Source organism: Embiotoca jacksoni, unplaced genomic scaffold (assembly GCF_022577435.1).
Source record: "Embiotoca jacksoni isolate LCO1_2020_lvr unplaced genomic scaffold, fEmbJac1.0.p SCAF_5, whole genome shotgun sequence".
Taxonomy (NCBI): Eukaryota; Metazoa; Chordata; class Actinopteri; family Embiotocidae; genus Embiotoca; species Embiotoca jacksoni.
In genome coordinates this window covers 17979215-18003763 of record NW_027185403.1, presented here as the reverse complement: position 1 = coordinate 18003763, position 24549 = coordinate 17979215, and the positions used below count along the sequence as shown (strand labels likewise).

The 24549-nt window shown below is 38.7% G+C and overlaps 1 protein-coding gene across 1 annotated transcript in view; it reads left to right on the top strand.

The window, feature by feature from the left end:
- The window catches only part of aff2 (AF4/FMR2 family, member 2), a 149691-nt gene that overhangs the window by 94109 nt on the left and 31033 nt on the right, over positions 1-24549 (top strand). Inside the window, exons 10-14 of the mRNA XM_069170446.1 lie at positions 3937-3974; positions 21726-21843; positions 22848-22953; positions 23061-23211; positions 23377-23592. Of these exons, the coding sequence (XP_069026547.1) occupies positions 3937-3974; positions 21726-21843; positions 22848-22953; positions 23061-23211; positions 23377-23592 (629 nt within the window). The remainder of the gene's footprint in view (positions 1-3936; positions 3975-21725; positions 21844-22847; positions 22954-23060; positions 23212-23376; positions 23593-24549) is intronic.

The window sequence follows — 24549 nt, the reverse complement described above, 5'->3', positions numbered from 1 at the left end:
TCCACTGACCTTTATGTTCCCACAGTGACTTGGTCTGGTCATAACAGGCTATCCACACAATGCATTCTGGTGATTGGAGTAACTGTTGACAGTGTTTCTTGGTATTGAGGTGAGCAGGGCCGACCTTTCACCGGTTCACCGTCTAAAGTATATAGTTATCGCCCGACTCCAAACCACAGTTTTGGTTGGTTTGACTGTAACGGCAGAAATGTATCATAAATAAAGAAAAATATGAAATGTGTTGATTGGATGTTTGTAGAGAAGACAAGGGCGGTAGAACAAAGGTCAAAACACTCCATGGAGCGGGACTTAAATTAAAGAAGCTCAAGCCTGAGTTTTGGAATAATTATCCTTATTGTTGGCTGTGGTCATTTCCGTTAAGATTTATTGTCTGTATAATCACCAGTTTTGCTAAATTGCTGCTATGATGCAGAACACGCACCTCATCATGTGTTTGCTCTTGGGGTGATTATAGGTATTGCTTCTCAGAGCTCCGATTATGTCCAGTGGCATGAACTCTGTATTATGCGCACAAATTATGTCTGTCACAATGCAGTAGGATCTGTACTATGTTCTGCTAAGAGCAGCATAATGTATCCAGGGGAAAAAAAAAAAAAAGAAAAAGTGCAGAGGCTACTGATAAATCTTAGAAAAGAGATAACATGTAACAAAGAACCAGCGCAAACTACACAGTCAGCACAAACTATAGCAAACATGGGTGTGTGAGGTATGGAGAGGCATCGATCGATGAGTTCAAAAGGTTACTGAGTAAATGGAAGGGGTTAAAGTGAGTACATGGGCTTAACGGCATGTGTGAAACCAAAACGTGTTCATTTTGTCTTTTACCCACTGTATATGCTCGGTATTGGATGTCTCAAACTGACTCAGGAAAGAGGCGAGGATGACCGTCCAGGACAGATTAAAGATCAATCATATTTGTGAGCTCAATCAGAAGTCTTTGAGGATGTAAAACTCTTCAGTGGACTAACTGTGTCAAATCCAACTGGCAACCAATGGAAAGATGCTAAAATACGGGCTCTGGAGTTTCTTTGTTTTTGCACAAGTGAAAATCCAGAAGCTGCTTTATTTTCAGCAATGCAACCTCTGCGCGAGAGTTGCATCAGAAATTCAGGAATTTCAACTCGGCATTCAGGTGTTAGAAATGCTTTACAAAGTATCTCACGCAAAGTAAAGCGACATCGTAAAGACAAGCAAAGAATTCATTGTTCAGTTGCCGTTCAAGATGGTGTGGGGGTGTTTAAAGCCTTGTTAAAACTGTATTGCCGGGAATGCTGTGAAACATTTGGATGTCTTGCACCCACATGAGAAAGAAGAGAGAAGAGGATATGGAGATTTTAGAAATAAAATCATATACGTCTCTAAAAGCTTTAAGGTCTGAATTGTCTGTCTTTCGGTAAAACAGCTTGTCCTTTTTCAATTCAATTCAATTCAATTTTATTTATATAGCGCCAAATCACAACACAGGTTATTTCATGGCGCTTAACACATTAAAGTCCTTACAGCAAGAGTTTACAATATTATACAGAGAAACCCAACAATCCAACAATTCCCACATAAGCTAGGAGGGGAAAAAAACCCTCCTCTTTAAGGGTGAAAAACCTCCAACAAAGGGAAGGAAAAACTCCCTCTTAACAGGAAGAAACAGGACATATATAAAAGAAAGGACAGAAACTACGCGAGCGAGGGAACTGAATGGAGACAACAGACAATAAGCAAAAACTATGGGAGAGAAAAAGATGGTGAGGTATGAGTCAGTTAAAGAGTAGGAGGAAAGAAAAGAAGCTCAGCATGTAATGAGGTCCCCCAGCAGCCTCGGCCTATAACAGCATAACCAAGGGTTGGTTCAGGTCTACTCGAGCCAGCCCTAACTATAGGCTTTATCAAAAAGGAACGTTTTGAGTCTAATCTTAAAGCTAGAGAGGGTTTCTGCCCCTCGAACACAAACTGGGAGCTGGTTCCACAGGAGAGGAGCCTGAAAACTGAAGGCTCTGCCTCCCATTCTACTTCTGGAAACTCTAGGAACCACACTTTACGGTCACTTTGTCAGGAACAACACTTGGAGCTGTGTTGTAACTGGAGATTGAGATTGAATAAACACCGGTTGGGTTGTTCTTTATTTAAATCCAAGTAAAGCCACCAGCTAGCTAAATATATTCACACATAGATCCTCTCCATGAGCCCTGCAAGTCTCTGCAAAGCCAAAGATCTAAGGAGGTTTGTTGTTCGAGCCTGCAGCTTTGCATCGATCTATCAGAAACTTCTCTGGTCCAGTTAATCACCTTTTTCCTAGAAAGAGAGAGAGAGAGAGAGAGAGAGAGAGAGAGAGAGAGAGAGAGAGAGAGAGAGAGAGAGAGAGAGAGAACATGGAGCCAGAGGCAAGAAAAGCTCTTCTTTTTGTTTGACTAATTCATTTTAATTGTTGGGTTACAGTGCTTGGAGAGAAATTAATGGGCGATATTTGCAGAAATTGAGTTTACAGTTTTTGTTTTGTTATTGTAATTGATGTAGTCATGTACAAAATTGACTGGGAGTTGACAAAGGGGGGGAAATAGGATGAGGGAGAAGGGTGGGGGTTAGGAAAGGCTTCACTGACAAACTTAATCACCCCATTCTTTCACTGAAAGGAGGACAAGTATGAATAGAAATAAAGGCGTGAACACAGAGTGGGGGTGAAGAGAGAGGGCAGGGAGGAAACAGGGGAAGGAGAGGATAAAGGAAGAGAAGATAAAGAGAAAATAGAGAGGTTTCCTTGTCATTTTAGTGCTCTTCTACTTATGGATGAGAGGAGAGAGGAATAGAGCTCATTGAGGAAAGAAAAGTGAGGGTAAGAGGAGTGAAGGTTGAAGAGAGTGAAAAGGAAAAACTAGATGTTGGCTTTAAGTTGCAGCAATAAGTAAAGTCTGAGTTGTTCTGTAGTTTTTATTCCCTGTAAAATACTTCACAAACCCTCTTTATAACAGCCTGTATATATATCATTTCAATAAATATTACTATCATTTGTAGTTGCAGTTAGTCAGTCAGTCTAATTATATGACTTTTAAAATATAGACTTTTATATATTTGTGTGCATGTGTGTTTGTGGGGGTTACTTATCCATGATATCGTCTCAGGTCACTATTGATCTTGAATTGAACTTAAGGTGCAAATTTCTAATGCATTGTTTTACACTACGAGTAGTATTAATATTATCCACTAAGTTATTTAATATATAGAAATTGTAAGTATGGAGCACACAATATGCAGAGTTTAACACATACATTTTCATATATGTTATTGTTTATATATCAGACTCTGGTGTTGACAGAGTAGGTTTCATATCCCCACATTTTGGCGCTGTCTTGTAAATACCATGTATCTCCATGTTTGGTCAGTTATTCTGATGAACTGAAGGATTTACCTGAACATGTTTCTGTGCTGTTGGTTAAACAAACCAATGCATGATCTGAGCTGTTTTTGATGCTCATTAAAAGCTGTTCTTAAGATACTTGGGTTGACATCTTGTTGATTATTTATTTAAACAGTGCTACTGTAATTTAATTTAATTGAATCTAATCTAAGGATCGATCAATTAACTGACACTGTCCAAGGAATGGATTTGAATCAAGCTGTGATGATCAATAGAATCACTTTAATCCTCACTGTTGATTATGAAATACTGTATCAATCACACTATAGTGTTTTTTTTTTTATTATTATTTGTATTTTCAGAAACAAAATAGGTTTCCAATTGTTGCCTAACAAGAACGTGACCAGTCTGATAAGAAGCAAAGCCATGACATTCATCCTGTGTTGGATATATTCTTGATCTTGCACAGAATCACATGTTCTCCATTTTTCTCTCCGTTATTTGTACAAATTGTCCTCGGAATTAAAATATGAATATAACCTTTAGTCTATGTTTATGTGTGTTGACAGGTGTCTGAGAAGCCCAAAGCCAGAGGCACAGCCCTAAGGTAAGACAAATAGCCTTTGTAACATTACAATTCATTAATCTCAAATTGTATTTCCATTGTGTTCCAAAAATATGGAGCGAAGATGTACACATTTTGAATATCGTAGCTTGTTAGATGTGTCACTCGTTTTGGCCAAGAGAAATGAAGTGAAGTGAAACCCACACATAGTTTGCATTCGGACAAGCAGTTCGAGCCTCATCCTTCTGTACTGTGTGGTGGCCAGTATACCTTTGGTTGAGTATATAAAGTCATTGCAGTCAGTGACTTTCAATATCAAGCCAACAACAGGCTTTAAACGAATGTTCTACATGTGAGGTAGCTGTGGCCAGTGTTAGATGATTCTTTGGTCTTTTTATTTCTGTTGTTTTTTTAAAGCCCTGTTACGGTCAAAGACGTCTCAGTGGCTGTACAGATGTATCAGATAGTCACTGAACCCTCAGTGGGAATGTACAGATGTATTATTTTGAGTGACCAGAGGCTGTTTGAGGGTTTCAGTGAGCATCAGAGATTCATTTTAGGATTGGTAATATTTGAAAGCTTTTGTAAATACAGTCACTATTAAGGCTTTTGGAGGTTCTATTTCACTGAAACATATCAGTGATAACAGGTGCCTACATGACACCCTCAGGCTGCATTCACACACCCAAACCTAACGTTCACATTTAGGCATCCAGTGTCTGTCTCTACATACTATTTGTCACGCATGGGCCCTTTTTCTTTAACACTGCTGTGAGATATTTGAAGCATTTAGGAGTGTGTTGTTAGGTTGTTTGTTATCCTGTGTTATGTTAATGTACGTAAGTGCAATTGTGAGATACTTGTACTTTTCTTCCTGAGTATTACTTTAATTTATATAACCTTACACAGCTGCTCTACTAGATTTCAGTTAAAAATAAAACTTTTTACGCAACCATGTTTATTAGACAACTTTACTAGTTTTCTCAATCTCGACCAGTTAACGAACGAATTACATTATTTTTAAATGTTAATGCATCGCTAATAATAAGTCTGTAATCCGATATAATATATTGAACTGAATAAACTGCCTGCTCTTAGTGTTTGGCTGTCTGTGCTGTTTCTGAGAATTTGATTCTGAAATTTAAAATTATTATGTATTGATATTAGATTTGTTGTAAAAAGCTACAGTTGTCCAGCTGTTCAACACCAATTATTCATGAATTAAATAAGATGAAAGATTTTAGTCATAAATTACCACTTCTGGTGGTCAGTGACAGATCTGATTTTTTTTTTTTTTTTTTTTTTTTGAAGTTGCAGAATATCCTTTTATCATAAAACAAAGTGTCAAACAATCCTATCCAGCAAGAGGGCGGAGCTTCTGCCGTTGGAACAATTTAGATACTTGTCTACCATAAAAACAAACCCTAAAGTTTGTTAGGGCGAGCAGCTTATTATGACCCATAAATAAATCTTTACTAAGACAGCACCATGTAGCTGCTATAGTAATTATAACTGCAGAATGAAGTGATGAAGTTGTAGAGCCACAAAGTCCATGTGGGGTGGATGGATGGGTCAAAAAAGTCACTTATCTATTACATCCTTAGACTAAGTTCAAACTCTTCTTTTTCTGTCTCAAACCAATCCAAATGTTTCTTTTAACCTTGACCACTTTATAACCTTGACCATGTGTTTACCATTGTGACCGTGACAACAAAGGTCCACTTTTAAGCCTAAACCATAATCTTTCCCTAAACCATTTAATTTTGTGCAGAAACCTTTTCAAACAGAGGTAAAAATATTTTTGCTATGTTTCATGCCAGCGGCAGTCGCACTAATTCAGGAAACGCTCCTATGGGTGACATTTAGAGGGGACGGACAAATGACCTATACAGTCGTTCAGGTTGGAGGACTTCTTGGGAATTTAGCAACAAAAAACAATTATAAGTGGCATATTTTTTACACTTAAAATTCATAATAAATACATAAACCATATTTTGATATCGGAATTACAGGCTTAGGGCGTGATTACACAAATATGTTCAGATGTTTTAGTCATCACTGCTAAAGTCCAGCTTTCTCTGGAGGAGTGTTTTGTTTTTTCTTTAATTTCATGTAATTTATTCTGACTATGGGTTAAGGTATGAGCTAATTTGTAATTTGAACTAATGGTGAATCTAATTGGCAGGAGACAATGCAGATGGAAGACTAATAACTTTTCTGGAGGTGGTACAGTCCATTTGCATTACTTTAAACATTGTTTCATTCATCATTCAGTGCTGTGTGGGCTACATATTATTGTCTTCTTGTTCAGTGTTAACATCTCAGGGGAACATGTCACCTACTTAATCATTAGAAAAAATGTTAGTTGCATTTGTAACATCACAGAACGTTGGAGAGAATTCATGTAAACAGCTGATTTTGGCACCGAGATACATTTTTTATAAGTTCTTCTTTAGCTTGGAATGTGTTTTAAAGCCCAGACAGCTGCATGAGAATATAAGAATCTTTTATAAATGAGGCTCGTTGTGTTCACAATCTGAGGATATTAGTATGCAAGTCTGGAGTGACGGTGTGTGCGCGTGTGTGTATGTGTGTATGTGTGTGTGTGTGTGTGTGTGTGTGGTGTTGAGTAGATTGGGCTGCAGAGTGAATGGGCTCATTAGCGGTAGCAGAGTAACACATGGCCTGGGGCACACACAGACACACAGACATACAGCACACTCTCGCTCTCCCTCTCTCACACACACACACACACACACACACACACACACACACACACACACACACACACACACACACACACACACACACACACACACACACACATCCACGGTGACGCTGGGACTAGAGATGCTGCAAGCAATCTACTGGCTGTATCCCCCATGGAAAACAACACACTGTCTCACCCACACTTCTTGCACCCTCCATACAGACACACACACACACGCACACACACACACACACACATATATATATATATATTAATCCTTGTTCTGACAGACTCATCCACACACCAATCATTATTCTGCTGCCACACACACACACACACACACACACACACACACACACACACACACACACACACACACACACACACACACACACACACACACACACACACACACAGATGCAGCCACCCACCATATCACCCCACCACATTGTATATTAGATCATATCATTTTTATATTACTGCTCTGTAATCTTGAATATCTGTGTACTGTCTGCCTCTGTTTTTTGTCCATTATATTCTTTGTGCATCATTCATCACCTTGGTGAGCAAATAACGATATGATATGGATTTGTCTTTTTATTCTAATTTTGTTTAATATTAATGGCACTGGAGTGTAAAAGAAGTACTTGTTGTAATTGTGGGGTTGGTGATCCTAGTACTACCATTACCATCTTACTGGATGGGTAATGTTAGTTCAGGCTACCGTGACTTGTTTGAAATGGATGTTGGCTGAGAGCTGTTTGATTTAAAGGTCCTGTGTATTCATTACTGGGATGAGCAACTTTTCCGTCATGGGGAAATCAATACGCTGATGCAGTAAAACTCAACAAAGATAAAAACAGGTTGCTGTTGCAGGTTGCCGAGTCCCTGTTTCCTGTGCTGTGTACACCAACAGGAAACTTAACAGAATGCTTTTGGGGTAGAGAAGAATCTAGTTGAAAGTTACATTTTCTATTCGTTGCTGAGTAGAAACCTTCCTCCAGATTCCACTAATAGCTGCTGCACTGTCTTTCTAAACTACTCTGAAAGTGTTCAGAGTGAACACCAAGCACATTTAAGAGGTAGCGTGATTGCAAGTCAGGAGAAAGATGGACGTAAATAGACACAAATTCTCTGCGGGCCGTATAGTGAGGTGAACAGTGTGAGCCTAAAAACTTCTGACATGCACAGAAAAAGATGTCCTTGTTCTGAGGTTTTATGACATCCATTCAATAATGTACCAGGAAAAAAGGAAAACGAGATGGAGATGGAGAAAATAACAACCAGAAAGAATCAAACTTTTTTGAGTTTGAGATAACCAGTCTTGGTGCAGTCAGCACAGACGCACATGGTCAGTCAAATATATTGACCTGGCAACAGCCAGCTTAAGCTTCAGCTTTTCTCCTGATGACACCATTAAATAGCACAGCAACATTTATAAGCACTAATAAGCTTGGTGATACACTTAATACACTGTAGCTGGTAAGCTAACAGCTAACAAATAAGTGCTCATCAGCTGCAAACTGTTACTTAGCATACCAGCTGTCCGGCTGGTTGCCAACAGGACAATAAGTTAATACATATTATATATTGAATGTGTGCCATTACATTCTCTCCGGGTACTGCGGCTTTCTCCCACCTTCCAAAGACATGCAGGTCAGGTTAATTGGTGATTCTATAAATTGCCCTCAGGTGTGAAAGAGAGCGTGAATGGACTTTGTATCCGTCTGTCTCTACGTGTTGGCCCTGTGATGGACTGGCGACCTGTTTTGGACTCTTTGGCTTGCTGTTTCCTCGTAGGTCATCACTGTCGAGATGGTTTGCTGTTGGTCAGTGGTGTAAATTTACTTGTTAAAGATCACCAAAGTTGAACTTTGCAAAAGATATGTACTGATTCACTCTCAGTTTGCTCGTAAATGTCGCCATTAAATGCGGGGGCCCTTAAGGTTACATTCCCTGGTAGCAGGTTTGTTTATTTGTTTGTTTGTTTTTCTGTTTCACTCCAGTGTTTATTTTTGGAAATTGGTTTGTTTGGCCTTGTAAAATCAATGGCTTTTGACATCAGAAAAGGCTATCTCTGTCTTCTTCCAAGCAGGTAGTGATAACCTTAAAACAACAAGAGTCTTTACTTCTAAATGGAAGCTTATAATGAATGCCTTTGTAGAATGTAATACTCAGATATTTATCTGCAATAAACTGCAGAAACATAAACCTGCTGAAAGAGAAACCCGTGGTCTCACTTCACTTGTCCTATAATGTAACTCATCAGAGATGAATGCACTCCCATTCGTGATCAATAATACAAACATGTTGGAAGGTTACAAACAGACAGGTTAAGCAGGGTAGGTGCACCCTGCCAGTCAGGTGCATGTAGGGTGACATGAGTTCAAATGTGAAACACCTTTTCAACACTGTCACTCTCATGGCTGCCAGGGAGCATTACACCACATATGTAGAAATGGAAACCTATTATAGCCTTCTCCACAGTAGCGCCCCAGGCAAACACTCTCACACTCAACCAAACACAAACACAGACGTACACGCTGAATGATTGAACTCATCAGCAAACGTTCTCATGAAAAAGTGAAAAAGTTATATTTTTCTGATTTGGAATTTGATACAAGAAACCATCTAATATAGACGTACTGCAGGATTTTGTCTGATCCAATCCAAGTATTAACTTGAATAATTACTCAATGAACCAAAGTGCACTGAAAGATGATTTGTTGTTTCAACATTATATTTCAGGGTACCAGAAATGTCAATAGCACAACCTCCTCAAAGTTGTAAAGAAACAAAGCAGCAGGGTAGAGATCCTGCTTGTATGTGCCTGCATGGTACCATGAACAGTCACTGCATGTTCCCTCCCAGCCAACATGGTCTCAAGCTCGTGTGCAGCCCTGAAACACAGATACCCCCCCAAAATGTCTCCTCTAATTAATGCATTTACAACCAAGACTGTTACTGTTGCACAAACAGAGCAAAGCACAGTGATGTGCACACAGCAGGGGCGGGTGCAATAACCTTCATGAGTAAGTATTCCAAGGTGCATCGCTTCATAAACATCAGTACTGGTTTTACACATCTTTCTATGACCACTGGTACATGCACATTTGTGATTTCAACATCGGCAACGAGCTGTTCTAGAGAGCCAGGCGAGGTGTTTTTAGTGACATTTGCATTTTAGGGGGAGCAGAACATCACTGTCCAAGACCGAAAAAGGCACGTCAGGTCAGGAGCGCAACCAGGTGGACACCACTGTGAATTCATCCCTCAGCGTCAGACTGTCTACACCAACTGAATTAGACATTCGGAGGGATCTGAGGAAAAACATTTAGCGCCGACACCCTGAACTTTGGCGCAAAGGCAATTGGATTGTCCAACATGACAAAGTGGCTCCTCACAGCGTACTGAAAACACACAAGTTCCTGTCTTACAACAACACAGTCATTGGTCCCCACAAAAAGAATGGTGCCAAATCTGGCGAGTCCCCCGACTCGCCAGATTTGGCACCATTCTTTTGTCCACCAAAAATGTGACACAAAATTTGATGTAAGCTCTGCTCAAGTTTCAGGTCCACGGTGAAATAGCAACTGTGCACATAACAGTGGTCACAAAACTACGTGTAACACAGGTGCTTGTGTTGATCAAGCTACGTAACTTGGAATAGTTACTCATGAAAGGTATTGGGAAAGTCCTGAATGACAGATGAAGTAAAGATAGCAGATGTGTAACAAATACAAGTAGTAAAATATAATAGTTAATATAATTACAGCCATACATAAGATATATTATCTTTACATTACCTGTAGTTTTAAAGTATAAAACTTTTGCTCCCTTAAGGATATATTAGAAACAAGACAATGTAAAAGTAAATATCAAAAATAGCCCAAAATGAAAGTAGCACTGGGCATTATAAACTGTAGAGGTCTCTCTTTAAAAATGCTCATCTTTATAACATTCAAAAAATGTCCACATTTAAGTTCAAATTGGGTTTCCAGGAGGGGACAGACTCAGGAGTGTGTTACTGAATGAAGAGTTTCAGCTCATAATATGGGTGATAAACTCGAAAATAATGATTGCAATGAAAATGATGATGATAAGGATATTCCTTACCATCCGTCTTTATAATAAACCATATTCCTCAACATCGTTAATTTAACTTCCAGTGATTATTGATTGGTGTCTGAATTGTACTCAGCCACTACTGATACAATTTTGCACCAGGGTTTTGTTAGTGGGTCAGATAGTTTAATGCACTTGGTTTACTGCAGTAGACTAACTTTCTTAAATCCTGTCGAAGTGCTCCATAAATTACAGGTTTGCACACAGGTCTGAGGAAGGTAAACAAGCACACATCCAAGTCGGCACATAAACACACAAGCGCACATGCTGGAGTGTACACACACATGATTGAGAGGCAGACAGAGGGAGATTGTAAAGCCAGCTGTGCAGCACGAAGCTCTGCCAAGTGGAGGGCAGAAGCAGTGAGCTGAAGGCAGATGATAAGATGACAGATGAACTGAGCCCAGATGGCCTCCACATCTTCACTTCACAATCCAATAACACCGTCAGAATTTTACATATTTTCACTCAGCTCTTCAGTTATTTTAGGTAGCTATATTTACCTGTTCAGCATGATCCCCCTTCCTCACACTCGGTTACATTTTGTCTCAACTGGCTGCAGTTTATCTGAGCCATGGCCTGTCTGGCCCCAAGCCATCCGCTCCATTGTCCACAGAGGCTGATCAATTCGGTTTCACAGTGGAAGCAATTGCAACATTAAAAAAAAATCTGCAACTGTGTATTGTATGGTGATTGTCCTCCTTATGTTCAATTCCTGCTGCCTAATTAACGGTGACAGAGTCCAAACTGAACAGTGTTACACAGTTCGACCCCGGAGGATTTAGAAGAGAGCAAAGAGGAGAATATAATGATTGTAGAAAAATACAGTGTGTCGCTTCTCTGAAAATCATGTATGAGAAGTAGAACTCTCTGTATACAGGATTGAATATAATTAACTATAATTAATGTCCAGGTAATCAATACATGGACAGGACATACCACCAAAAACAATATTGCTAAAACTAATTTGATACTAATTAAGCAGCAATTTCTGCAAACGTTAATATCAGTTTTTGTTTTGTGTAAAATAGTGTAAAAACAATGAAGATCTGCTTTATGAATCCAACATGAGTTTTCTGTAATTTGTCACTACTGTTAAAAATATAAATTTCTAAAGTGAAAAATAGTTCTTTATCGTAATCCTTCTTGAATTTTGCCTTTTTCGTTGATTTATTCTTTTCACAAAATGATGTCAGGGTAGTTTAATAAATAATCTAAAATAAATAGTAAAATAACAGAGATGTTCGACGACCCTGTAAATGTGTTTCCAATGACCTTGGATGGAATATAAAGTCAGACATATTTCAGAAGTACAGTTTTAAGAGAAGAGCAGGGACAGTTGAGGCTGAAGTGTCTTAGAGGGAGAGAAGAGGCTTCAGGACACAATCAATACATACAGGTGGTAATAAAGACCTTCACTCAAGTCATGGTTGAACATTCATAGCATCAAAGAAAAGAGGAAAAATGCTCCTCATATCCTTTATCAGGACCAACCATGAATCTGAACTGAATGTGCCTGCTGGGAACAGGCCCAGGTGTCCAAGTTCCCAGGGGGCTACTGGTCTGTGCCAGCAAAATATCCAAAAAAGGACACAAAATACACAAATGAAACACAAAATGACAACAAGGGGATGCAAAATGACCAAAATCATGATACGACCACAAAGAGATGTAAAAGGTTACAAAGATACTCAAAACAGATATAAAGAGATGCAAATTAGCTGTAACCAGATGCAATTTTTCTCAAAAGAGTCATGATACAACTACAAAACCTCTGAAAGATACACACTTTGAGACAAAACGGCTACAAACAACACAGCTATGTGGTGTGTGGTTGTGTTGTGTCTCTTTCAGTCTGGTGGTCTTTCTCATCTGTAGTAGAGATGGTGGAGGGGCGTGCACATGTCTGCACCCAGGGGCCCAGTGTTGCATAACTATCAACATCTTTTAACCCAAATACAGTTTCCCAGTTATGTGCCAAAATATGCCACTAAGTACCTTACCAAGGTGTTGTGATTACTACATAAATTATATTCCTATTCCAGTTTGAAAAGGTGCTATCAGCATTGCAGAGCAGTTGCACAAAGGTGGTCAGCGTTGTTGATGAGCATAAAAAGCACAGTAAACATGACTTATTCTGTTCTCAACATTTAACCAAGGGCATGATATTTCTCTAACCATCACCATGTTAGGAAACAGAGTTAATGCTTTGCTAAATTGTGCTACTAGCTAATTAGCAACCTAATGAAAACAGCTATCAATAATCCTCCCTGACAACAGAGCAAAAACCCTCCACTCAAGGGCTTTTAGAAGTGCACTCATGTAGTTAAACGCTCTGGAAAAAGCTAGATTAAGACTTTGAGGTAAGATGATTTTTGATTGTTGTTTTCAAGGTCAGAAATTAACTTTCAAGTGTTACATTTTGAGCTGCAGTTTATAATGTTTTATTCATTGATTGTTACCAGGAACAAAGGGACAAACACTAAAAGCATCCATTTAAAGTGTTTCAGCAGTCAAAGTTTGAAACTTTAAGATGATGCCCTTTTACCTGATGACATAACTGAACTGTGTCTCAGGTGTGATGTAAGCCAGTTCCCCTCTTGACCTTTTCTGTGTTTCCAACCATAAATACTGGCAGCTTCGTGCAGTCACTCTAGACATAAGCGTAGCTCTGCAGCAGCCTTTAAGTATGTGGGTGTCATGTGGATCTTGTGAGGCCCACTGGACGTATCAAACCAACAGATCATTTTGTCAAGGCTGTGAGGCTTTCATTTCCCCTGTTGTGCTTGTGATTTTATCACACAAACAAACAGACAGACACCAAAGCTTCTGTTGGAGCCTGAAGATCTGACAAAGGCTATTTTGTAAGTCTTATCTGTGTTACTTATGCAACATTGACACAGGCATACACACAATAAATAGAGAGCTCTGTGTCCTAAATAAGCACAACAGGCTTGATGCATAAGATACAGAAAAGAACAGAAAGTCACCAATGTCAAACACTGAAGAGGAAAATGCCTTTAATATAACTCAACTATACTCTGAATGTTATTTTTTTATATATATATATATATATATATATATATATAGGTCTTTATGTTCTACACTATTGGGGCGGAAAAAGCTTATAATTGCATGAATTATTTTTCAGTGGACAGTTTACCAATGTCCTCAACATTAGATAGTACCCTGCTGGCTGTGCACACTGTCCACTGTCCACTCACTGCAGTGAGCGTAACTCGGACAGATATGTGGCCAAAAATAACTATGAAAACAATGAAATAAAGTATAAGATTTACCAAAAGTAAAAAAGGGATTTTATCTAAGTATGGTAACCCCTGTGGCTCACTGATGCTGATAAGATCTACTCATGTGTTAACACAGCAGAAGTGATGTGTTTAAAAACAAAAACACGTTTGTGTGGATTTAGCCTAGATATCGAAACTTGGTACTGAATGACAAGGGACTTCAGCAGTAGATAGTATCAGAGCAGTTCCATTGGTGGCAAAAAAAAAACTTTGAATTTGGGAAAAATTATAATTTGGGTTAAAACGATGACTTGAACCACGTGTTAAGTTGAAGTTACTTAAAATTATGCAACTTTCATCACAACGGCAACATTAAAGACGGATTTAAAAATCTCTCCTGACTTGTGGTTGGAAACGGAAAGCGAACACCAGTATCTTGCAACCAGCGCTGTGCAACCTTTTTCATCATGACAACAATAAACGTGACTTCAAAAAAATATCCCGACTCCTGGAAATGGAAAGGTAACAATGGTCACAACCTTTGTCGTCATGACAACAACATGGTGATTTTAAAAATCTCTCCTGACTGCTGCACTCAAGTTCGCATTCGTATCAAATCAATCATCAAACTTTCTTCTTCCTGACAAGGAAAAACTCTCAATAGAAAGAAGTCATCTGCATGCATCACCTCTCCAAGACACCACATTGTTTTTATTTATGTGACCACTTGAGGTCTTCTAACTATAAATCGTAAAGTTAAGCGATGAATTAAAAATTTTAATTAAAAGTTAATACTCTGAAGCAGAACCGCTGAATGTAACAATAACTTCAGCAGAATGGTTGAATTGTGGGTTGTAATAAGCTGCTTGAACCAAAGGTCGTTTTTTTGGAGGAGGAAAGTCTCGGATAAAGAGCTGCACTTCACTGTTGTACTTCAACCACAAATACATTATGTTTTATCATTTCTAACTGACTACAAGAACAATGTATTTAAAACAAATACTATAGTAACTCGATGTCCATCAAATCATTCATCAAGATATTTAAATTCACTCCTGCCTGAAGTTTACATGTCTTAACTTCAGCTAAACATCTTAGAAATGTTCCCGAAATGTCCAGTTAAAGCCGATCTGTCAGATTGCACCAGGTGGTGTTGCATTTTAATTTGGCACCAACTACGACATAAAAAATTTTTTGACAGCTGACGGCTGATTTCTGAGAATAGAGGAGGAAAGCGAGCCAGATGTAATGCTTTCACACACATACTCATCTCCTTTCATCTCGTTCCTCCAACACATACTGTTTGTGTTGCCAGAATAAAATAGGCAAGAGAGCGCTCAACTGAAAATCCCATTGAGAGCAGGAGACACTCACACTTCCCTTTAACTTCACACAGCGCTGTTTAGACAATAAAGACAAACTTATCAGTGTGGGAAATATAAACTCCCCTCATGCTTCCAGTCAGTTTTATCTTTTGGCAAATGAAGGGATGAAATGAAATGCCATAAAAAAAACGACCATCAAATGTATTAGATGCCCCTTGCACTATTTTGTCTGCCATGCACAGTCTGTCAGATTTTCTATTGGAGCTTAAAAGAGACATTTCATGTCGTAAACATCCAATAACAAGACAGTGAATAAAAAAAGTCATGCAGGCAGACTTAAATCATTCATTCCTCTATGCACTGCTTAAGGCCGCAGACGGATTCATACGTAGCGAAGCCCGGCACTCGCAGAAGTCCTCTCTTATCCAGCACTAATGACAAGTGAGAACAGTGTACATCTATACAGCAGACACTCAGCTCATGTTTGCTCTCGCCTTGATTTCTTGCCAAAATGTTTTATCGACAATGTGAGCTAGCCCACCAGGGGAAGTGATTTGTTTCCCTGAGTTACAATGTAGGCACTCATCAAACAATAAGGTGCTTTAGTTTTAAGCGCCCTCCAAATAGTATTATTTTTTGTGGCAAAAGGAGAAACAGTTAGACTGTATATGTGATAAACTGAAGACTCTCTGCACATCCACTCTCGATCAATTTGAATCGAGTGGGGGGAGAATCCTGTCTCATCAATATTCTCCAGGAAAAATAAATGCCAGCTTTTGTTCTCTAAGCGGCTTTTGTCTGAAAAAATAAGTATCCAGTTGGGGATACTGAGGTCATGTCTTCTGTAATATTTTGGAATTTTTGGGGGTTATAATAATCTCAGGGGATTACCTATACGGTTATCAGACTTTTTTTTTTCTAAGATCCAGCACTTTTTCCAGTGTAATTTTATGCAGATTGGTCGATGAAACAGCATTTAGACGGTTATGTAAGCAACTAGTAACTAAAAGTAATTACTGGGAAAACAGAGACAAAATCTTTGGAGTAGTGTTTTATGTTCAGTTTGTTAGCGCTGTCGACTTGAAAAGAAACCAATTAAAATAAACGTGTAGAAAATATAACTGAGCAGCTAGTATGAAACTACAGAGCCCCCGAAGGGTCATGGCGAGATTTTTACTCTACTTTTGCGTTCCCTCCCAATATGTTTTGGGTTACCTCGCAATACTTTTCTTCTTTCGTTCACTCGTACACAACACTCCACATTGAACCACAGCAGCAGCCAAAGTCCAAACTATATCCAGCCAACAATATCCTTCTCTCACAGCGGGCACAACAGCTGCAGCTCTGCTCACAACAAGCCGAATACTGTCGGACATCGGCCTTTTTAAATGAAAGAGCATCACAATGTGTCACAACATCTCTCCTTCCCATAATATGTGTGTTTCCTTTAACTGGAAGCAGGTTACAGCTAAAATGGACCAACACACTACTGTTTCATAAGGACCAGACCAGCTGAATGCAAACAGACACGTGGCTCAGAGTGAATGGAAGAAGAAAAGCATTGTGAGGTAACACAAAAGTAGTCCTCACAAAATTATCACCATAACCCTTCGGGGGCTCCCGATGAAACATCTCACCCCAATCCCCCGAAAAAGAAAAAAAACCCTGATTAAAAGAAGAAAAATAACGAGACTTTGGTGACCAGATTCTTTGTCTTGTGAACTCGGTATTCTTAAAATCATGGCTCCCGCCCTATTTTGCAAAGTAAAGACATTTGGAGGTCGAGCAGGTGGCAGCCTCATGTTACGCTGTCTGCTGCTGTTCAAAACAACAGAGACTTGATTAGATGTTTGCCTCATATGTCCATCCAGAAACTTGTCCATTTGATAGATGAATAAAGAGTCCAATACTGCAGTTGCACCGCAGACTGGATCTTTTGGATTCGAACCAATAATACTAATGAGCCTCCCCTGCAAGAGAGAGCTGCTGCTGACTCACACACAGGACACTTGGTTCCCTTTAGTTACACATCAAAAGATTCTTTAAAGCCAATAAGGGACATAAAAAGGAGACCTAGACATTACTCCGGGATATGTCTGCTATCACCATCTGTCTGGCATTTCTACCTCGGTCCTCCAGTAATTCATGCATAAACAGACTGTTCTTGAAAAAAAAAAAAAAAAAAAATTAAAAAGAGAATGAAACCATGTTTGACAATCCTGACCCAAGAATGTCATTTCTCAGTTATTTCAGCACATAATTTGTCAGACTACACCTAATTTTCTTAACAAACAGTCATAGCTGCTGATGGACAGAACACAGGACAGTCCAACATAAACAGATACTTCAGAAACAACCCTGCTGCCAAACAAAAACATCAATATGTGAAAAACTAGGAAAACCCGAGAATATGTTGAAAGAGAAAGAGTATCAATAAACAATTACTTTTACTATAACTGAATCTGCAGATACATTTTTCAATTCATCGATTATTTTGTCTAAAATAACAGAAACAATTTAACTTGCCTTTAATATTTTCCCACAGACCACAGTGACATCTTTAAATGCCTTCTTTCGTCTGAACAAATTTAAAAAATTTCGTGTTATTATGTTTACTTAAAAAAAGGCAAATATCCTCGATTCGAAAAGCTCATAATAGAAAATATTTGACATTTCCAAAAAATATTAATATTCAATAACAATTCTGAGATTTATAAAATTTAAAACAGATGATAAAGATATAATTAAAGAAAATAAAAAAACATAATTTTGTTATCAAAATAGTAATTATCTGGCAATTGACTGATTCATTATTTGATTACTAATCACCAACTGTGTGTGTCATGTATGCACAATTTAAAAATTACAGCAATGTGAAGAAAACAGTGTCCATCACCCTGCACAGTATTCGTTGCAATTTTATAGATGCAAACATTATCATTGTATGACTCTACAGTTATCAGTGGGGGCATTGAATTGATTAATCAGCGCTGACACAAAATAATTGATTGCTATGAAATCCTAATTTCCTGCCGATCATAGACTAAGATACAGAGTGTCTATTGTATAGAGAGTAGGGAATGAGTTAACGAGTGAATGATTTTTCTGAAGTTCAATGTACAAATTTTAAAATTCTTCCTCTCTAATCTATCATATCTGTATGTATTATATCCACTATGGTATGTTTGAAGCTGCATTAGCTAATATTTGTAACTTTGATAACGTACTTGTGAAATATGTGCGAAGGGTGTCACTTTCGGTGATAACCCCGCAGAAAATGATCACTCTCTGAACTGTCCAGTTCTCCTCCTTCACCTCCTTTTCAAGAGCAGCAGACAGATATTTTCCACTAAAAATCTCTGACAAAGCCGCCGTACACATCCTGCCTTCAGCACCAAATGGCAAACAGACAAGATTAGCTCATGAAAAAAGCGGAGCATTTAGCATCAAAAGAGCCAAATATTTGTTTCAGGAGTGGGTGGAGACCAAAAATACAGTTAAAAGATGACTTAAAATCATCAAAATGAAGGACTTAAGGCTGGTTGTTTTTAATGGGCAACTGTTTGTTGACATGTTCACCATATCAACTGTTAATGTGATAACATGTCAACTTGTTTGTTCACAGCTTATCATGCTGCCTCCAAGTGGTCAATACAAATATGTTAATACTTTGTATATTTAAAACTTAAGTAATTGCACTGATGATGGTATGACCATTGTTTAATATGGTACAGGGTTGTCTTTGGCACTCCTGTTGTGTCTCCTCGCCCTGTCAGCAGTGATATACAGACTGAATCTTTGTCTGAATTCACTTGGCCTCGTCAATACATTTTCCCCCGGTCACAGGAATAATGTGGATGAAGGAAATTAAAATGATGCTGCTAAAAGAAAGAGCTGAATGGATTGAGGAAAACATTTATTGAATGGGGAATTGTATTGCTGACTCATTTCTTGTTTTATTTTGATTCTGATTTACCAGCCAGGCATAAGCAATGAAAGACAAAACAAAAACTTAGAAAACATATTGCTATTCTCTGTAGGTATTGCATTGTTCAGTAAAATAAAAACATATCTAGTTTTCTTGTATTGGTGCAAAATATTTTCTGAAACTGCTTCAATGTTTTACAAACACACAACTGGCTGGGAATGCATAAAGTATAAGGACACACATACACACAAACATGTAAACAGGGATTTAACTCAATGCTTTGCCAATATTGTTTCAACTGGGATGCTAGTAGAGCAAACGGAGTTGAAAATTTAATTGAAATTGAAAGAGAGAGGAAAGGGGAGACAGACAATACATGAGTAATGATAGAAGAAGAAAAACAGGGCAGAGACTGCATTCATACAGTATCTGTCACTCTGTGTGTGTGTGTGTGTGTGTGTGTGTGTGTGTGTGTGTGTGTGTGTGTGTGTGTGTGTGTGTGTGTGTGTGTGTGTTGCCTGAGGAACAGTTGATGGATTTGCTGCTTGACTGCTCACACAGATTGGTGCCTGCTGTGATGGCAGCCTTGAACTGAAATTACGTGCACACTCACACACACATACACCCACAAAGAGAACTACACATAATTGCAATTTCTGTGTGTGCGTGTGCGTTTGTGTGTATTCTTAAGTTCGGCCGAGCTGGTGTATTGCCTCCAGGAGGCCATTTAAAGCACTGTGGAAGGATGGATGAACACAAGGCCAGCCGAAGCACCAGAGAAGATGAGACAATTGAACGGGTTCAGAACGCAGTGTTTACGCGTTTATTAATAGCCGTTTTATTATATTCTCTGTCTGATGCTGTTTAGTGAATCTGCTACAAGGTGGTTGGCTTCTCTGATTATTATCCTTGTCTTAAAAACTGCTGAAATGAAAAAAAAAAAAAAGAAAAAAAAAAACAGAAAGGAAAAAGGATTAATTTATACAGCTCGGAGAGTTTTACTTTTCTTAAGAGCATGATGTTATGTTAGTAGGAGGAGGAGATTATTACTTATCTTGTTTTGGTAACTGAAGATAAATGTTTCCATCTTCGTTAACAGTAAATCCATAAATTAGAATAATGTGTTGTTTTGAAAGTTGTGGTGAAGATTTGTTATGTTCCTGGTGGTTGTGTTAAGTCGGGATGTATGCAAAGATGAGGCAGAATGAAATGAACATCCAACTGCACCACCTGGAAATTTCCCCACAAGAATTAACCAAAGATCATTAGTAAGAGTAACATACGGTGTTGTGAACTGAGACTGTACTGTATAAGTCTCCACCAAACATATGATAATTGTCCAGTGCTCTTCTTACCACTTCATTGGAATGGCAAACAGTCTCAGCTCACAGCTCATCTTATTCAAACTAGACTAGTAGGAAGCTAAGATTGTGACACCAAAGCCGTCGAACAAAAAAGGAGCAAGACAGAAAGCTGTGACCTGGCGGGAACCTCTAATAACTTCTGACACTGATCTATGACTACTTCTGAAGTAGAAACTACCTGGCAGGATGAGTAAAAAAAAAAATTTAAAAAAATAAAAATGCAATGAGTCAGTGAGGACTGCAGGGCTTCATTCAATAGCTGTGAAGAAAACACTTCCACACATGCCACTTACATTTGTAAACAATCCATCAGGCTAAAGTCCATTAAGGGTTGTGAACCATGTATAGATACAGTCTATATACATGTATATAAAAATAACATATGCAGGGCATTTCTAAGATGTTTTTCCTTTTTGTTTCACCATCCAAAGTTGAGTGTGAAAAAAAACAATTAGTGAACAAATATTTTTTATTTTTTCCAGTAGAAAAGTGAATTTAGCATTTAAGTCTATTCGGCTGCACAACGTTTGGAATCAATAACAAGACATAAGAGACTTGAGATGGAGAGTAAGAGGTTTGCCCAGCATTTTAAAACCTTGTCACCTTTTTTTCCAGATTTGAATTTTTTTATTCAGGTTGACAGAGTTCATGGAAGGAGAATAGTGGTGAGATTGAAAGTGTGACTGATTAGACCTGTTTATGGTGTTATGGTGTATTTTATTTAATGGTTCATAAGGCTGACTATTCCCTTTGGTGAATCTGTGGGCCCTTGAAGATAAAGTCAAACATCATCGGCATAAAGAGGAATCTTGCGTTTGGAATTTGCTATGTGAATTCTTTTTGTTTCTGTCGGACACTGTTAACAGGTGGTTTATTTAATGTCAAACAGCAAAGGAGAAAGTGGATGTCTCTGTCTAGTCCCACAGAGTGGGAAACTTTGTGGTGAAACTTTTTGACATAAACCTATTGGAAGTGACAGCATCCAATGGTCTGCTTCTTGGCGTCTGGTAAAACTGTTTTTGTTTTGTTGTATTGTGACATGTTGCTTCTCTTCCCCCTTCTTCCCTTCTTTCTGTCTTTCTTTCTTTTTTAGCGGTGCATCGGGGAGCAGCAGTGAATCAGAGAGCAGCTCCGAGTCTGACACAGACGAGTCAGAGAGCAGCTCCAGTGACAGCGAGTATAATCAGGCCTCCCGCACAAACACTCCGGAGGTAGGATGACAGCTCTGTGTTTGTGTGTATCTATTCGTCTTCGCAGTAACTGTGTGCACAGTGGATGACATGATCATGTGGAATGGTTAAGTGCAGTTCAACTCAAAGTTGTTAATTGGGCAAACAAACAAATACATTTTTCTTTTGGGAGAAAAACATACTATAACTACAATATTATAGTCCCAGAACTAGAACTACTCGATTTAATGTGCTGTAAAATAAATGGGAAGATCAGTCAGTACATGAGTCATAATGACAGGTTTCACTTTTGCCAGCTATCAAAATCTTGTTTTGCCAGCTTCTACTCTGCCAAGGTAGAGTTAGCATTAGCTTCCTCTGCAGAATTCTATTTTAACAATCATTCATCATTTCAGTGATAAAAAAATATTGATATCATGGGTGTCTTCATCTCTTGCAAGTGTCTCCAATTTTGTTTACATTTTGTAAAGCGGCAGATGCACTTTCATTGCCTTTTTTACTCTCCCTTGATTCACTATTATTCACTGGGACTCTGACTGTCTGTGCATTAAACAGTCTCTCGATGGTCTTCTGAATGTCATAAAACTCCAACTGCAGAAAGACGAATTATAACATTATTTATCACATTATTTTAATGACTCTACGCTTCCTGGTTTAATAGGCTTATGCAGTCACACACACTGGAGGAGAGTCAGAGAAAAATACAGATTAAGAGGAAGAAAATCGTGACGGTGGTCCAAACATGCGAGTAGCATACAGCACAGCTCAGCGGCAGCTATGACACAATAATCCACAAAACAGAAACAGAATAAATTGTTGTTTTTAAATATCAATGAAGCACTTTTTAATGATTTATTACTTTGGCAGCCTTTCAAAACATCATTTCAAACCTCCCTTGAGTTTTCCAGGGGTTTGTGACCAAGTGAAATGTTGACACTTCAGATATGACGTCCTAATAAGATGTAGGTGTTGTAGAATGTATTTACTGAAATATTTATCAACTTGTTGTTTTTATCCTCCTCTAGCCAGAGCCCCCTTCTACTAACAAGTGGCAGTTGGACAGTTGGCTGAATAAAGTCCAAGCTCAAACCAAACCCCTAGTACCCCCACAGCAGGAACATCATGGCTCAGGTCAGTAAATATCTTTGTCTCTCAGTAACTACACACCAGATGGACGAGATGAACATGTTTCAGTTTGATTAGAAATACTTACTCTGGTCAAACGGTCCACTGCTTAGGATCCATCAATCAGGGTCCAGAGACTTTCTCTCCAAGAAATGAAACAGCAGGAGTGGGTACAGCTGCCAAGACCAAGCCCTGTGGATCCAACAGCAACCCTGTTCCAGCTGCACCAACAGTGGAGCACAAGGATACGAGGACCACCTTCTGGTAGGTGCTACAAGTGTGGAAGACTGCCAGAGTAACTTTTTAAATAAGATCTGTTGAATAAATGAACGAACGAAACATTGACAGATTGATGAATAAATTGTTGGCTGCAACTGACAAAAATGTGTCTGTAACCATAAAAGAAAAATCCATGTTTGCTCTGTGCAGCCCGGGCAGAGAGAAGGCCAAGGCCAAGCTCAGCCAGAAGCTCTCAGGGGAGGGCCAGAGGTCGAAGATGAGGCTGTCGCCGGGCCTGTTGTCAGGGCCAGAGGTCACAACTCCGAGGAGGAACACCACAGGGAAGAAACAGCCCAGACGGACCGAGAGGTCAAACAGTGTGGAGGATAATCAGAACCAGACATGGAGCAGAGCAAATCAGCACAGGTACGAAGGAAGGGAGGAACTTACAGCTGTTTTATGTTTTGGATGAAAGAGCAAACAGAATTATGAAGAATGTTGATTTATTGGCAAAGCTTTTTGGCCTCCTTTACACAAAAGATCAGGCTGTTTTCTCAGTTTCTCATGTGAGATAGTGTCACATTTCCCTAAATTATTACTACAGATCAACACTGCAAAATTATTCATTTATCTGGATAAAAAATGGCAGATATAGCAGTCATGGATATATTGTATTTCAATGAAAATAATAATGGTCACTCCCCTTGGCAACCTCACATTCTATTTTTAGAAATAGAAAGTTTACATCTACTTTTAAAACAGGATTAAACCACAAGTGGCACTGAAAACGAATGGCTCATAACTTTAAACAGTAAAACGACATCATCTTTATTGTGTATATATGAAACAAAAAACTCCCTTTTAATCAATAAAGTGAAGTTAGTTATGCTTTTTGTCTTAACTACATCTGTAGAAAAACACAACAAGAAGACGAAGTTGCTCATTCCGTTTCAACTACAGCCTGAGATTCTGAAGAGAACAAGACAAATGCAACATCATATTTACTGATTAGTAGCTGTCTATTATAACTGCCATTATACATGTTATTATTATAACTATTACGATTACTTTTAAGTGCTGTAGAACCCTGCCTAACACTACCACAGTATGGAGAGCTGACAAAGGCTCCAGAGGATCTCAGAGTTTTTTGGCAGCTAACCCCTGAAGACTGTCCCTCCTATGTCTGAGGTGAAAAATGCTCAGACTGAGTGCAAACCACATCAAACTCAGTCTTGATGTTAGGCTAATTAGAAATTAGAAAAAAAAAACTCCTTCCTCTCCTTCTTTCCATTTTAAGGTTCCCACATCCAAACAAGTTCATCTGAATGCAAGCTGTTTTCAATTATTTCATGCTGTCTTATATTTTTTCATTTGAACACACGT